Here is a 15,557-nt window from a genome sequence, read left to right on the forward strand (position 1 = left end):
CAGGTTGTTTTATCTTGATAAACCATACTTGGCTATTTTCTAAGAGCAACATTCACTTCTTCCCAATTTTTCCTTGTTGTCCTGGGTCTCCATGAGAGAATAATAGTTTCTACATGGATTTGTCATGTAAGGACTGATTCCACAAACTAATTGAAAGACAGGGGAAAAGTATCTTAAAGACTACTTTTCAGCTTGAAATTTACATCTGACAAGCAAAATAAAGTTGTATCATTAGCTTATATAGTTTCAAAGTTTATTTTAAAATATCAATGCTGTACCTTGGCAAACAAAAGTACAATCAGTGGGTATACTGGCAATAAAACAAAAGCATCCATTGTATGTTTGCTCAAATGACAGAAACCATAGCATTTGTCCACAGGAAATGCATCTGCCTCAAAATTCACATGCTCTTTCAAGAACAAATCATCATGAATTAGCTAAAATTACTAGAACTGCCTTTAAACATGGCTTTTCGGTGGGTATTTTTTGGTCCTCATTGGCTACATTAAGTACTTTTACAGATTCCTGGTAGTAAAGTGAAACCAGAGGATTACTTACAGGTACTTTCATTTTAAACTCATCTTTGCCGAATTTGAAAGCAATATCCGAGAGAGCTCGATGAAAAAATCCTGTTGGGCGCAGAACAAGGACCAGTTGCAGGTTTCCTGGGAAAGATGCCTGCAAAGTAAGTTTAGTCTGTTATTTTCTGTGTCTCAGCTCCAGAAAATATTTCTGAGCAAGGAGAAGCCCCTGATAAACCACGAACCAACTGTATCAAAGGCCTCCCATAATGGGGTGACCAATCATGTAGTTACATGACTAGTACAAAGAGCTTCATTCAAAAGACATTTACTTGTCTTTGGGAACAGGGATCTATTCTCTATGAATCAATTTTTTTCAGGGCTGGCTTGTACTGCTCTTCAGCTAAGATCACAACCTACCCAAGGAGGCTAATGAACAAACAGGAGTGGCTTAGTATTTTTTTAACAGCAATACTTTTATGGGTATTTTATCTTCTCTTTAATAGAAGGTGCCAGGAGAAATCTCCTTTATTCCCTGAACACCTAACAACAGATTTCTAATTTGTGCATATGCTACCTTGCCAGTTGCCTACACAACTTATTGCCACAGAGAGTGAATTTCTCAGGCAGTAGCTTAGAAATAAGCTTTAATTTTGTAGACAAAAGTAAAATTAAACATCAAGCATAACAGCTGTGGCTTCTCTCATCATCTTCCTACTGGTAGTCTGATGGATCTTCCCTGGTTCTACAAGTGATAGAAGGAAAACACAAGAGAAACAAAAAAATAGCATTAAATTACTAAAAATCAACCTCTGCTATGGCAGAGGCTTGCATTTTTGGCATTTAGCCATTCTTGAAAACATGCAAATGTTCTCCTCTATTCAGTATTTCTACTGTAGGGAGGCACTTAGACTCACTGAAGAAATGATCATTATAATGATTAAGTATGCAATTTTCTTCATTATACTGTTAGAAATTATTTCACATTTCTAGCAAACTGAGTTACTGAAGGAAAAAAAAAAGAAAAAAGCCAACAAAAAAGCCCCAGTGACTGAAGGAGCTGTTATGCTATGCTCTGTTAGTATCTGGATGGTTGGAACTGTTGGTATGGTAGGAACTGTTAGTATCTGGATGGTTGATGAGTGACTTAATATTAATTTTGAAATTTCCAAGGGTTCCAGGTACTTAGCATTGCAAATGATAAACTTTTAAAGGGAAAAGTAGTTCAAAACTTTCTGGAAAACTTCAGAGATTCATTGTAGTTCCCCAGATATTCAGTATACAATGAAGATTTCAATTCAATTAGGGAACCTTAAAGGTTTGAGCTTCTTAATCTGTCTCCATTTCAGTGATGTCCAAATTTTCTAGAAAGCATGGTAGTTCAGTCCCAAAGAAGTCTGAGGGCTGGGAACAGAATCCAGGTAATTCTGACTATCCTCAGTAGTTCCTCATCCTTGAACTGTAAAGTTCATTAAAAAAGTACCCTGTTCACAAAAACTAGCTACTAACTAGTGAAATTAGTAGGCTAATTAACCCACAGTTATCAGAACAAAAACTTTTTATACAAAATTACTCACTATATTCAGAAGAACAAGAAAAGATGATCCTTTTTTACCATTTTTTCTGAATTATCATACAAGGGACAACTGCAAATTTATATAAGAAAATTATTTTGCTCATACTAAGAGATATTACCAGAACAGAAAGATTTTTTAAATTATAACTTCTCAATAATCTTTTTAGAATGATAGCTGTATAGTTTATTTATTTCACACATTCAACAGATATGCCAATTTATTTTGGATCTGTAACAGCAGTGTTTGGAATCTGAGTGAGCTGTTACTTTTCACCTCTAACTTCCAAAATATAAAGTTTATTCAATGGCAATGCCAAAATTTCAGAAGGAAAAACTCCAACAAGAAATATCTTTCAGATAACACGTTTTGGAAAAAAATAAAAAGGTGCTTTCTTGTGAGATATCTACCCTACCATATGACTTCCTGACATACTGTTTATGGCAGCAAATATTTGCAATCCCTTTAGCCTCACTCAGAGTGCTGGGAAATGCCCAGCCTGCTAGCTTCAAGTTGGGAAGATACATTAGAAACACAAAGACAGCATAAAATTATGAAACATAAAGACTCCAAGCAGTAAAAGGAAATTTAAGGTACATGTACAAGTAATAAATTTCTTCATTCTAACTTTAAATTCTCACTTTTACACATTGTGACCGTAGTCTAGATTTTTCACTTGAGCATTTCAGAGGAAATATGCTGAAAGGGACCTGGGGCTTCTGGTGGACAACAAGCTGAGCAGGAGTCAGCAGTGTGCCACTGCGGCAGACACAGCAAATCAGATCCCAGGCTGCGTCCACAGGGCTGTGAGTGGCAGAGACAGAGATGTGATCATCACACTCTGCTCAGCACTTGTCCAGCCACACCTGGAGTGCTGCGTCCTGTTGTGGTACCCACAATTCAAGAAAAACACAGAGACTGGAGAGGGTCCAAAGGAGGGCTGTGAAGATGACCCAAGGGCTGGAGAACCTGCCCAGCAAGAGATGAAGAAGCATCAGGGGGCACCTCATCACAGTATTCCAGCTGCCACTTGAAGGGTAGCTACAAAGAGGACAGAGGCTCTCTCTTCATCTCCATATAAGAAATATATATTTCTTTTTTTTTAACAGCAAAACAATCATTCACTGGAACAAACTCCTGAGGGACGCAGTAGAATCCCTATCATTGGAGGTTTTCAAAATGCAACTGCACAGGGTTGCATCTAGATAATCTCATCAGGGCTCCCTTTCCCCATGAAAGGTTGGGCCACATGGTCTTTCAAGGTCCCTCCCAACCCAAGATGTTATTCTGTAATATTTAGTCTATTACTGAAGCAAACAGCAGTACCCAAAAGAAACGTGACGGCAATTTTTTCTGAACTTTGTATTAGCTCTGATCAAATTGAGTTTAATTGCATGACAAAATTAAGTACAGCGTTCAGTTCAGAGAGAACAGAGAATACACATTACAATTATTGTCCATCTCTGTGTGTCTACACAGAACAATGCTGTTGAAGTCAACACAGTCTTGTATCACTTGAATTCCCATTTGAGGCTTGTCAGAATTTTCCCCTCTCTCTGAATAAGCTCAAATTCTAGATTACACTAACTTTGTCTACAATAGCATCTTGTCTCCACTAGTTTGCCTCCTATTTAGTTTGGTTTGGGTTTTTCTTCCATCAAAAAACCCTCAAGTCTTAAAAATGATGCCTCCTCTGCTTCTTGTTGCTAGGAGTCAAATCTGCAAATTGATCTTTGTGAAACAACAAAAAGAAAAGGGAGGATTATTACAGTAAACAATGCTGGACCTGTGCCAGCAATTACAGTTCACAGAATCACAGAATATGTTGAGTTGGAAGGGACCCACAAGGATCATTGAGTCCAACTCCTATCCCTGCACAGGGCCATCCCCAAGAGTCACACCATGTGCCTAAGAGTGTATAATTCAAACACTTCTTGAACTCTGTCAGGCTTGGTGCTGTGACCGCTTGCCTGGGGAGCCTGTTCCAGTGCCCAACCACCCTCTGGGTGTATCTGCACTGTCCAAATACTACCATTTTTACTAAAACTTTTTTTTTTTTCTGAAGTCCTGGCTTGAAGATACAATACTATGATGTAAGAGATATTCCTTAAATGCCTGTGAACTTCATTGACCAGTTAACTTCACCCTGAACACGAGAACAAAACAAAACAAAACAACTGCTGTTCCAGTCCAGCAGCATATTTGTTTGAAGGCATTGTATGCTAAGCAGACAGAGCAAACAATGACTCCTCAATAATGCTGTGCCAAATGTTAAGCACCAAAAAATGTTCATGTATGTTTAGTAGTGCCATCAAATAAAGGGCCTTCAAGGACTGTTTCACTGAAGTCAATGAACCTCACTGTGATTTGAAGAAGGGCTTGTGTGTTTGAAAAGCTGGTTGGTTTTTTTCCCCCCCACAAGTGTCTTTCTTTACTACATTAACATCTACAGCTTCTCTGAGCAACCTTTCCAATACCTCACTAATTTCACAGTAAAGAATGTCTTCCTAACTTGTAACGTAAGTCTCGACTCATTCAGTTTAAAACCACTCCCTCTTGTTCTATCACTATCTGCCTGTGTCAAAAATCAGTCCCCCTCTTTTTCCTAAGCCCCCTTTAAGTACCAAAAGGCTGCAATGAGGTCTCCCTGGAGCCTTCTCTTCTCCAACCTGAACAACCCCAGTTCTCTCAGCCTGTTCTAATACAAGAGGTGCTCCAGACCTCTGATCATCTTTGTGGCCTCCTCTGGACCACAAGGCAGTTGCATATAATCCTAACTATCAGTTTTCTTCACAGACTATTGATGGTAGAGGCTGTCTGTACCACCACCCGTACTGACCCTTGACCCTGAAGTTAACCCAGTTTTCAGAAATATCAGAACCATGTGAGCCATCAAAGAGTTAACACTTGACTCAGTTTTAGTAGTTCTGTCTCAAAATACTTGGAACAACGCTAATTTTCATTTTCTGACCAGCTTCAATATACACACATTACAAAACACTGTGATGGTGTTTTTCCTTCTGCACTCACTAACATGCCATAAGCCACAGCACACTTCTTTCCAAAATACTTTTGTATATAAAGGAGCTAATAAATACTCTTTATTCCTGGCTAGAATGAAGTCTCTTACACAGACTTCTTGTCAGGAAAGAACCTTGAATTAAATTGATTCATAAAAGCAGCAGTTTAAAATCTAGTTTTAAAAGCATTGAACTGTTTTGCATTAGATCTGTGTTTAATGCTTGTGATGTTATGATCCTGTTTTCAGAGCTTAAGTGACTCACTTATCTCTTTTTACATATTAGAAAAAAAAAATGTAGTAAAAAGGAAAAATGGCTAACTATACCAGGACAACTGCAAAAGTACCTTAACCTGTAGTAGGCTCAAAACATCCAAAGTAACAAGACAAAAACATACTAGTCTCAAGATAAATTTTTCATTTATCACTTACTGGACTCATTCATATCAATAGCCACAAAACTAATACAAATACTGTTCTAGCTTCATCATACTGCCAAGTTCTTGTTTTGAATCCAAGCAAAATGAGAAACATGACCAGAGACTGAAAGAAAATTCCCACCTTGGATGTCAAACCAATGATAAGACTCCAGACAGCACAAGAATGGGACTGCCTGACTCCTGCAGAGTTTAGGCTGTTATTACAAAATCACGGAATCCATTAGGTTGGAAAAGACCTCCAAGATCGAGTCCAGCCTAAACACTCTAATCTCTCCATTGGCTTTTGGTCTCTTCCTACCAGCTAACAGTCTTGGCCCCAATCTTCAAAGCAACTATTGGGCTAAGCCTCTGTTACAGTGACTGCATTTTGATTCACAAACAGCTAAGAAAAGCAATGCTCTGGACAGTGCAGTCCAAAACAGAAGGTATGAAATCTGCATGCAATGCATCCTTAGTTAAAGATGGTAAATCACAAAGCAAAGTTCCTCTCCAGCAGGTTGAATAAAACCCATTTCTTGTCATGTTTAGAAATAGCTGCGAAGTTTTGTAACCGGATAAAAATTCCTCACTACCACCCAAGTGACCTCCATACTAACTGCTTCCTCAAAATCAGTTGCCCCTTAAGCATCAAGTTAAGGAAGTTTATTTTCTCTAGACCTTCAAGATGAGGCTGATGGATGGCTATGGTAAAACTTTTAATGATACTGAGTACAGTTTTTTGTTTGTCTAAAAGTATGAGTTCACACTTTAACTTTTCCCTCAGAATGGAGGAAGATGAGACAAGACGAGACAATGTAAGGATTAGGTTTCATTTTTTTAAGAAAATGCACTGGAACTATGAAGAGAGCAGTGTGAAACCCTAAAACACCATGACTAGTACAGAGCCTTGCTCCTACAATTGCAGATTGAATATTGCTTGTTTGGGTATGGTAACACTAGGAGAGAGAAATAAAAAGAGAATTAAAAGAGTAATTTTTGACTGCATGGAAAGAAAGGGGATCAATTTGTCTGGCATTTGTCATTCACCTAGCTTCAGCTGGGACAATACAGAGCTGTTGATATTATCAAGTTACATGACTGCTCCTCCTTGCACACTCATCTGTGAGCTTACCCACTTGCTCAGCAACAGGAGCTACAATGTTCAGCAATGTCTTGTGTGTTTCTCTATACTCCTTACACTGTATTTAGCTGAGAACAGAACATTCTAATACAAATTTACAAGAACCACTGCAGCTGACAGGGCAAAAAGTTCAAGAACTTCTGTATCCCCACAAAAAGTGTAATAAGAGTGAACAATTTGCAGTTGTTCCTTATTCTTTTTATTATTATCAATTGATAATTAATTATATTATTGTTCACTTCAATATTTTTCCTGTAATACCTTTCAATTTCTACTGCCTCTCTAGGAACAAGACTCTCAAGACTTCACACGAAACAACACAAAACTTGGCTTTTGGAATCTCTACCAGCATTCCACCTCTCAGCCTGACTACTCTAGTAGACTAGATTCTTCCTAGGCTGTTCACTTTAGCTAAATCAAGGGAAAAATTATAATAAAAAAAATGTTGTTTGCAGTGTCTCTTAAGCCACAGAGTCTGCAGTCTTGCACTTGCTATGGACAATCTCCTGGGCCACCTACCCACTGCAACTTCATCAAATAGAGTATATCAACAGCAAAGCCTCCATGCCTGGGCATGTTCTTGCCACAATCTCTGTCACATCTCAGGAAAGGAGGGGCCATCTTTCAGCCCAGTGCCTCTGGTTGTGCTTTCAGTCCCGCTGTCCTGTATGTGCTTGAGCAGCAGTCATCCTGGGCAAGCAGGGCAGACACTGACCTTCCACTGTGTCTGCAAAAATAGGTTTACCTCAGCTTCACAGTCTTGACTACAGCAACCTTTAAGTATCTTCATGAAATACAGATTCAGTTCATCATTGCTCAGTGCTTACAAATGGACTTCCTACAGTTGTCAAACTATTAGTGATTGGCAGATGCTCCAGCCACAGCACTCTGTGCTGGCATTTCTGATTTCACAAATCAGGAGGGTCAACTCCCTTGGGATGGTAAGAGGAAAATCAGGAAAGATGGTAGAAAGGATGCTGCAGAAACTACAACATAATAACACAACAGCCACAACTCTTTTCTCAAATAACATGAGACATTTATCCTAACACACAGCAATCAGCTTTAGCAATCAAAAAAAAACAAAGACACTTTTTACAAGGGTAGAGAGTGATAGGACAAGGGGCTTCAAACTGAAAGGAGGTAGGTTTTTAGATTAGATATTAGGAGGAAAAAAAAAACCTTGTCCATCAATAGGACCTCATGACTTTGGCACAAAATACATATCTTGTATTTGGTTTTGGTTTTTTTTGTTTAGTTTTTGGTGTGTTGGGGTTTTTTGTGTTTTGTTTTTGTTTTTTTTTTAAGGAACACAGCTGAAATGTATTAATTTTATTTATTGCAAATCCTATAGTAAAGAAATGATGGACAACAATTTTCTATATCTTCTTTTGAAACAGGAAGATAAAATTTTCAAGTGTTCAGGGTTGATGTGACTACTGATGAAGCCCAACAGGAGGACTGCTACATATACTGATGGATGCAATTCAAAGCCAACACCAGTGCTGTTCAAAAACAGAAGCAAACATAAAAAAAAATCATGCCTCTAAGAGACTAGACTTCAGTTCAGAAACATGATTTCTCTTTTAAATAAACCTCACAGAAGAATGAGGAAAGATGGAAAAAGCAAAATAACTCATCATCAAGAGTACTGCAACCTGCTGTGTTCCCTGCACTTAACACCCTTCTCCAGGCAAATCCCTTAGGCACCAACACCATCACGACAATGACATATCCCTTATAACGGGGAATAGTTACTCAGGTTCTACAAACAGTGCTTCTAAGCAAAATAACACACACTGGAGGAATGTTTCATAAATGTTGTCATTAAGGTTATAAGCAACATGTCTGTAGTTCTCCTCGACCCTTACAACCCCAATTATGCAAATAAAGAGACCATCATCGGTGCAGTGCTTATCTGTCCTTGAAGAGAAACTACAGCATTGAATTTTGAAGAGATTCAAAACCTCCAGAGATATAGCACTTTTTCTTTAATCATCCCATGCTCTCAGTTTTCACTAATGGAATCTACTCACTGCTGCATCTCAAAATTTCAACATGAGCTGCAAAAGCAAATTTTGCTAATACTTAGTGTATTTTCAATAACGTAACGTTCTTAACATACTTACCTGTGTAAAAATTTGTATATTTGATATAATTTGTGTATTATGATATAATATTTGGGGATAGATCATTATATAGTCATTCACAGTATGTCATATAGTGGGAATAATGTACTACCTTTAAAGAAATACCTTTTAACTTACAATACAGAAAAAAATTCTTTGGTCATAATGAGGCTACACAAACACTGTTTTGATTTGACTTTTATTTTGCTCGAACCAAAAATTTTCAGCAACTAAATATTAAAGAAAAGATGCTTACAGCTCTGTTTTTCAGCCCTTACTGGAAAGATTATTAATACTAACAATTCAAGCAAGGATAGCAAGAAAAAAAACAACCAGCCAACCAAACAAATAAAAACTAAAAAAGTAGACCAAAAGTAGGATAAGCACATGATAAACATGAATTTGTCCTTGCCTAGTTCTGTTAAAAAAAAAAAAAAAAAAAAAAAAGCCTCTAATAACTTATTTTTCAGATTTTTAAGGCATTAATTAAAAGGGAGACTGCAAGGTAACAGCATGTGCTGTTGACTGATCATAGAGGGCACATGAGATTTTTGTGCTTACAATTAATCCCTGTTTTAAATCAAACATTACATGATCAGTTTTTACATATGAATTCCTTTCACAAGTGGTAAACTTAATCAGAACCCTCACCCTCTTCTCTTCCTAAAAGGGAAGCTTACTTAAATAGTGAGAAGTAGACCCAAAGCTCTATGGGATGTCCATGAAAATATTACGTCCCATCTGGGACAGCTGCACGCTGCATGTATTCAAAAACACACACACACACACACATGCTCTCCAAGTGCATGCTTAGGAAGATGTACTGAGTGCACTGAGATGTGCATTACAAGCACATCACAGACACATGATGCTCGGTCCAGTCAGCCAGGATACAAAAGAACTACTGGTTACTTTTTGTATCATTTATTAGCTGGCATTTTTTGAATTAAAAAAAACAAACACACCAATTTGCTGGTTTTCAACTTGAAAGAAGAAGGTTCAACACAGAAAAGTCTTTCAAAGGAGTTAATTTTAAACAGTACTCACTGCTATCCGCAGTATGGAAGCTTTCACGGAGGTCCATTTGTCCTGTCTGCGATCTATGACAAGAATAAATCCAATTCCAGCATCTCGTAAACTAAGTTTGAAGGAAGAAAGGAGAAAAAGGGAAAGTTTAGTTGAAAATACAAATGTAACTCCTGGTTCTCTCACTCAGAAAAGCAGTTAAAAAATTGCTTTAAAAAAAAGTACCTTGACCTTTTTGTGCAGAATCTTCATTAAATAAAGGTATGCTATACACCATTGCAAAGATGCTGCAGTTCCATATGAGCTTCACAGAGTTTCAAAAGGTATTTGAATAATGAATTCTTTCTCATGAAAGACAGTTTTTGCATTTCTTGTAAGGGATTATTTCACAGGAAAATAAACCCCTTCGATTCTCCACTGTTTTGGTGCTGATATAACCCCTTCCTCATGCTGTTTTCAGTATAATTTCAGGATGAAAATAAAGCTGTTTTTCTTTTCCATCTGCTTTTAACCTTCTGTTTGAATTGTCTTCCTCCTCACCGATATTTAAAACTCCTTCTAAACACAGATCCTTCTATCATTCCATGATATTGCTCCATGCATCTGAAATTCTCATATGCTTCCAGGTTGCAAACTTCTTCCTAGGTGCATTTTTACATTCGCTGAAACAAGAAAACCTTACGGCGTTTAAAAACCCCGAGTCATAGACGAGAACCACGAGATCAGATGCGCTTCCCTGGAATGGAAACATCTGTGGGAGAGATTCTGTACGGGTGACCTTTCCTTTTTGCCTGTGCTCAGCTGCATGTGCTACCGAGTCCTGATCAAGGGAAATGCTCCTGTTTTGTAATTCCCCATCTAAGCCAATTGTGCAATGCCAGCAGCAGCCCTTGCCAGCCAATCGCAATCAAAATGGAAACAGCAGGCAAACACAAGGCAGACAGGCTCAGATTTATTGTTTTCTCGTGTATTTGGTAATTTTTTAATGCATCTGCTTATTTTTAGTCCTGATAAATAATTTATTACAAGGCCTGCTGTCTGCATGGTGTGACTTTTAGAAACATTGTGCATCTATTTGTTATGGTAATATGTTAAAAGGCAATATAAAAATCAGCACAACAGAATGTCAGGATTCCTTATTTCAAGATTGCTGAATCATGGAAATACCAGCTTTGCTTTATAAGATTATGTTGAGAGCGTAATGATAAGAGGATGTTTAAGAGGATGAAGAACAGGGGTACCCAGATGTGTCATCCTAAGCTATTCCTCAAAATTACAAATTTAAACATGACTCACAGTCTGTTCCTTCTCTTTTACAGAATGCAGTATCTCTCAAATTTACAAACAAAATATTTAGGGTAAACGTGAATAGTCATTTAAAATACAAAGGAACACTTGCTTTCTTTCAGAAGCTAAGCAGTCCTTTTAACATATCGGAATATTAGAAACAACCCTCACTGCCCACATTCAGCACGTTACTTAACTCTTGCCTCTGGGTTAGGACAACACTGATAAACAACATCTGAGCACTTGTCTTGTAAGCCTGAACAACCCTTGCAGACAAACAGGGCTTTATATTAGCAATATGCTTCCCACTACAGTAAATTTCCATGATTTACTAAAGCTTCCCCTCTTATTTATCTTCATTTAAAGAGCAAGAGGAGAAGAGAGATCCAGATTGATTTTAACATCTTCCAGTTCCCCCTTTAAAGTTCCCAGCATTTTAACCTTTAGTGACTGAGCAAAATAAAATTAAAATAGCAACCATTTTCCACAATAATCAGGTAGCAAAACAAACTCCCTGGATACATAGCCATAATGTGGATGAATGGAGTTAAAAAGATGCTACAGCTGTTCCCATAGGAGTTCATGTGGATTTTGGAGTGTATTAGGACTCTTAAAGAGCTATTTTCCCTGCTCAGTAGAAGTTCTCAGGAGCCCTGAAATTTCTCCATACATCCTCAGAGGAAGCATAATCTCAGAGTACTGAAATGCAGTATCTGTATCATATTTTAAGAAACTACTGACATTTCTGCGAAACATGAGTAAAATTAAAGCCTCTGACAGAGCATTAATCAGATTTCTCTGCCGGAGCGCAGGATCAGCTCAGCTGGTATCCCAGGGACAATCTAGATGGCAGCTCCACACACTTAATCACCTGCCTCAACACCTGGCAATAAGCAGAACTCAGTATCATTATGCTAGAAAAAATAAAGAAGACAAGGCTTACTTAAGTGGAAGAACTGACAAAGGAAAGCGCATCTCTAAGATAGCCCAAAAGATGTCTTTAGCCAACCTTCTTTTTCCACTGGATCAAACTGAAGGATCAAATATGTTGTGTGGTTGCATGAATCAGAATGGGGCTCCTTTCCAGGCTCAGACATAAAAGACAGGATTCCCCACTGCTGCCTAGAAGAGACTCAGTGGCAAAGTCTTGAGCACCTGACTTCAGACTGTTAACACTCTGTTAATATAGGCTGCTCAAAAAACCCTAAATGCTCTGTTCCAAACTGATCAGGGTGGGAAAAATATTTGTTATCTTGACAACAGTGTCTTGTTGCAAAAGCCTGGCTATGGAGTCTGGGATCCAGCTCCAGCAAGTCGTGGGCAGGAAGCAACAAACCAAACTAAGACATTGTGTACAACAAAGTTGAGAACATTATCAAGACAACAAAGTCACGTATTCAAGAAAAGTAAATACTGAAAACAGGTCTGTTTGCCAATGCACCCTTGCTCTACTGACCTCTCTTTGCTGCCACACACACACCTGCATATGGAGTTATGAGACAGTTTGCAAAACCTTCTTGTTCTTTTAGGGTGTAGGATGATTTGGTAACAAGCACATATTCAATTTTCCTTTGGCTCCTGATTTAACTGTGCGTGCCAGCCGTCCCCCTTTCCCTAAGCGAAATTTATTACATTTTATCCCAATACTGATTTTTCCCTTCCCCCCCCATGTGGTTGAGAGGATGCATTCTGGTTTTTGCTCTGTGTCTCAGCAAGAGTAGAGAGATTCTGATCTTTTCTGGCATGCAACTGGAAGCCTGTGTAGGAAGGACTTGTTTCATCCACTCATCACCGGTCATACCACTGCACCACAAAAGAGCAAACATACAAGACATGGTGGTAGATCACCTAAGGAATGGTATTACCCACCTTGTCCACATAGCAGTTAGGTTTATGCTTGGGCATGCCACAAGGGGTGTGTGGACCAGCCCTTTAAAATAAAAAAATTAATCTCAAAAGAAGACTGTATGTAGTGCAGAAAAAGACAAGCTGGAGCTCAAACAGATCCATCATATACAAGGACAGTAGTAGATGGGCACAGCCTGTTCTGCTCATAAAGCTTTTTCACCTGCCTTGCTCCAGCTGCATTGCACTCATCAGCTTAGCCCACATCTTCTCATGCCTCTGTATCACTCTCCAATAAACTTGCCACCATCAACTACATTTGTCTCTCCCATTCATCCCTTCAACCATTCTAATTCCTTGCTGCCTTGACCCAAGAACAGTTCAAAAAGTAATTTTTTTTTTTTAAAATACTGTCAGGTCAAATCATCAAATCAGTTCTCACCCCACTCCTTCCTGAATATTGCAGTCCCTTAACCGTCCAATCCCAGTTTCCCGTACCCTATGTCCCACTCAACCTTCCAATATCCTCCCTTGGGTGGACAATTCACTCAGCTGTGGTCCTGCCCCACGGAGTCAGGCAGTTTGCCTTGTCAACAGGCAGTACTTGCATTCCACACAACAGCCTTCCTGTTCTTGGCCCTGGTAGTCAGACCTGGCTTTGGAGCAGCTCATCCTGCAACCACAGAGAAGCCCCTGTTTGCCCCAGGATGAAGCAGGACATTTTTGACAACAGGCTCGGGTAGCTACTGAGCACCTGTGGCCTGGGATTTAGGCAGATTTTTCTCAAGGTACTTCCTTGGCACAAAGGCCATCATTCTTCTAAGTGTCAAATCTGAGTCCTTGACCAAAAGGAGGAGACACTTGAGCTTCTCAAACAAAGTTGTTTTAACGTTTGAAAAGCAGAGTAGATTTTTTACCTGCCATCTTAGGAACCACTCAGCTATTCTGGCTGAACTTTACACCAAAAACTCAGGTGGGACCTCATGAATGGAAAAGAAAATTTGCCAGAGTTGTACATGACTGGAAACCAACTCAAACAGTGAGAAACAGCAGAAAACTTCAGCAAAAGCACCCATGTATTAAGGTTTCTTATCATTTCCCTTACAGCCTCTGTTGTCTTTAACGCATTAACTTGTATCCGGTGTACTTTCTGAAACATAATTTATATAAGCTTGTAATTAAAATTTAGTATTTCCTTCCTTTCCCTCCTAACACATTAAAAAAAAACCAAACACCACCAAAAAACCCCACAACCAAACAAAAAAACCCACACCAAAAAACCCCAACAAAACCCTCCCCAGCAAAACTGAAACATCATGGGGTAAGCACTGTTCTGTTTTTTCAGCAGAACAAAGAACAGAACGTTTTTAGACAGGCAGAGAAACCATTCTTGCTCTGCAGGAAATGCGTCCAGTAAACTCACAAAGGCCAGGTCAGAGAGGTAAAAAGTGGGGGAAGGGGAGCAGGGCCCCAGAGGACAGGAGAAAATGCATCAGAGGGCAGACTTTCTTCTCAGTCCCCTCTGTCCTGGGAAGCCAATGTAAAACTGTTTGGAGGAGATGACAGTGAGGTTGAAGTACCTGCCCAACAAGCACTGAGTTTTCCACTGTAGAGCAGGAACTGAATTTTCCACTTAGTGACTCCTCAGCTTTAGATTATGGGGACACCCCCTTCTTTGTCTTGTTTGCAAGACATATGAGATCATACACCTGGGGGAAAGGGTGGGAAAGCTTACACTACATAGGACTGTGGAATGAAACTTCCCTCTGGGGTATGAAGAAGTAATTACATAAATACCATGTGAAAGATCCTTGCATTTCTCCAAGGTATGGGTGGTGGCAACTACTACACAAGTAAGTGTGCTTCTACACCACTGTATGAAAACTGTTTGTATACATTGATCTCTATACAAATGGAACAAAGCAAATGCCAGAGACTTGAAAATATCAAACCTTCGCATGTTTGAAATTCTGTACAGCACTTTAGGTTACATAATTCCTGTTTTCTAAAACTGAATTTCAGTCTTAAAGCTTTATTATTAAACAGTTGGCTTACATTACACTCAGGATTGTTCCTTACCTCAACTACCTCTGCCTGTACCTACAAACAGACTAGAAATTCTTGCTCTCGGTGGTTGATCAGTCTGTTTTCATAGTCGGACTTCAGTAACGTTCCATGAAGAATTACTGCATTGAGCAGAGCATAAGGCAGTGTCTGCAGCAGAACCCTGCTACCACCCATTCTTAAAGCCTTCTCACCCACTGCAGCTTGTCACTGACCATCAGTGTGCATCAGTGACACGCACACACTGCTTCAAGAGATGTGGGGTCTTGGGTGGCTCACAAATCCTGACCGTTTTTGGCATGCAACTGTAAACCTATGTAGGAAGGACCTGGAATTGCTTCATCCACTCATCTCCAGTCATACTACTGCACCACAAAAGGGCAAACATACAAGGCATGGTGACAGATCACCTTAGGAATGGTACCACCCACCCTGTCCACACAGCAGTTAGGTTTATGCTTGGGCATGCCAGGAGGGTTGTATGGACCAGCTCTTAAAAAAAAAAAAAAAAATCTCAAAAGAAGAATTCTAT

General features: G+C 39.1%; 1 protein-coding gene across 17 annotated transcripts in view; it reads right to left on the bottom strand.

Moving 5' to 3' along the window:
* MCF2L (MCF.2 cell line derived transforming sequence like) overlaps positions 1-15,557 on the bottom strand; it is a 147,326-nt gene that overhangs the window by 29,375 nt on the left and 102,394 nt on the right. For 13 of the 17 annotated variants that reach the window (XR_007630832.1, XM_050331716.1, XM_050331725.1 and 10 more), the window contains exons 4-5: positions 9,851-9,941; positions 559-678 (exon numbers count right to left, since the gene is read on the bottom strand). Coding sequence is in view for 16 of the 17 variants with exons in the window: in XM_050331716.1 (XP_050187673.1) it covers positions 559-678; positions 9,851-9,941 (211 nt within the window). In the remaining variant the exon portion in view is untranslated. Of the gene's footprint in view, positions 1-558; positions 679-9,850; positions 9,942-10,054; positions 11,896-12,059; positions 12,264-15,557 lie in introns of those variants that run through there. The other 4 variants (XM_050331724.1, XM_050331720.1, XM_050331723.1 and 1 more) reach the window with 4 other exon arrangements.

The sequence above is a fragment of the Myiozetetes cayanensis genome, unplaced genomic scaffold, assembly GCF_022539395.1.
Source record: "Myiozetetes cayanensis isolate MyiCay16 unplaced genomic scaffold, myiCay2020 scf5-8, whole genome shotgun sequence".
Lineage (NCBI taxonomy): Eukaryota > Metazoa > Chordata > Aves > Passeriformes > Tyrannidae > Myiozetetes > Myiozetetes cayanensis.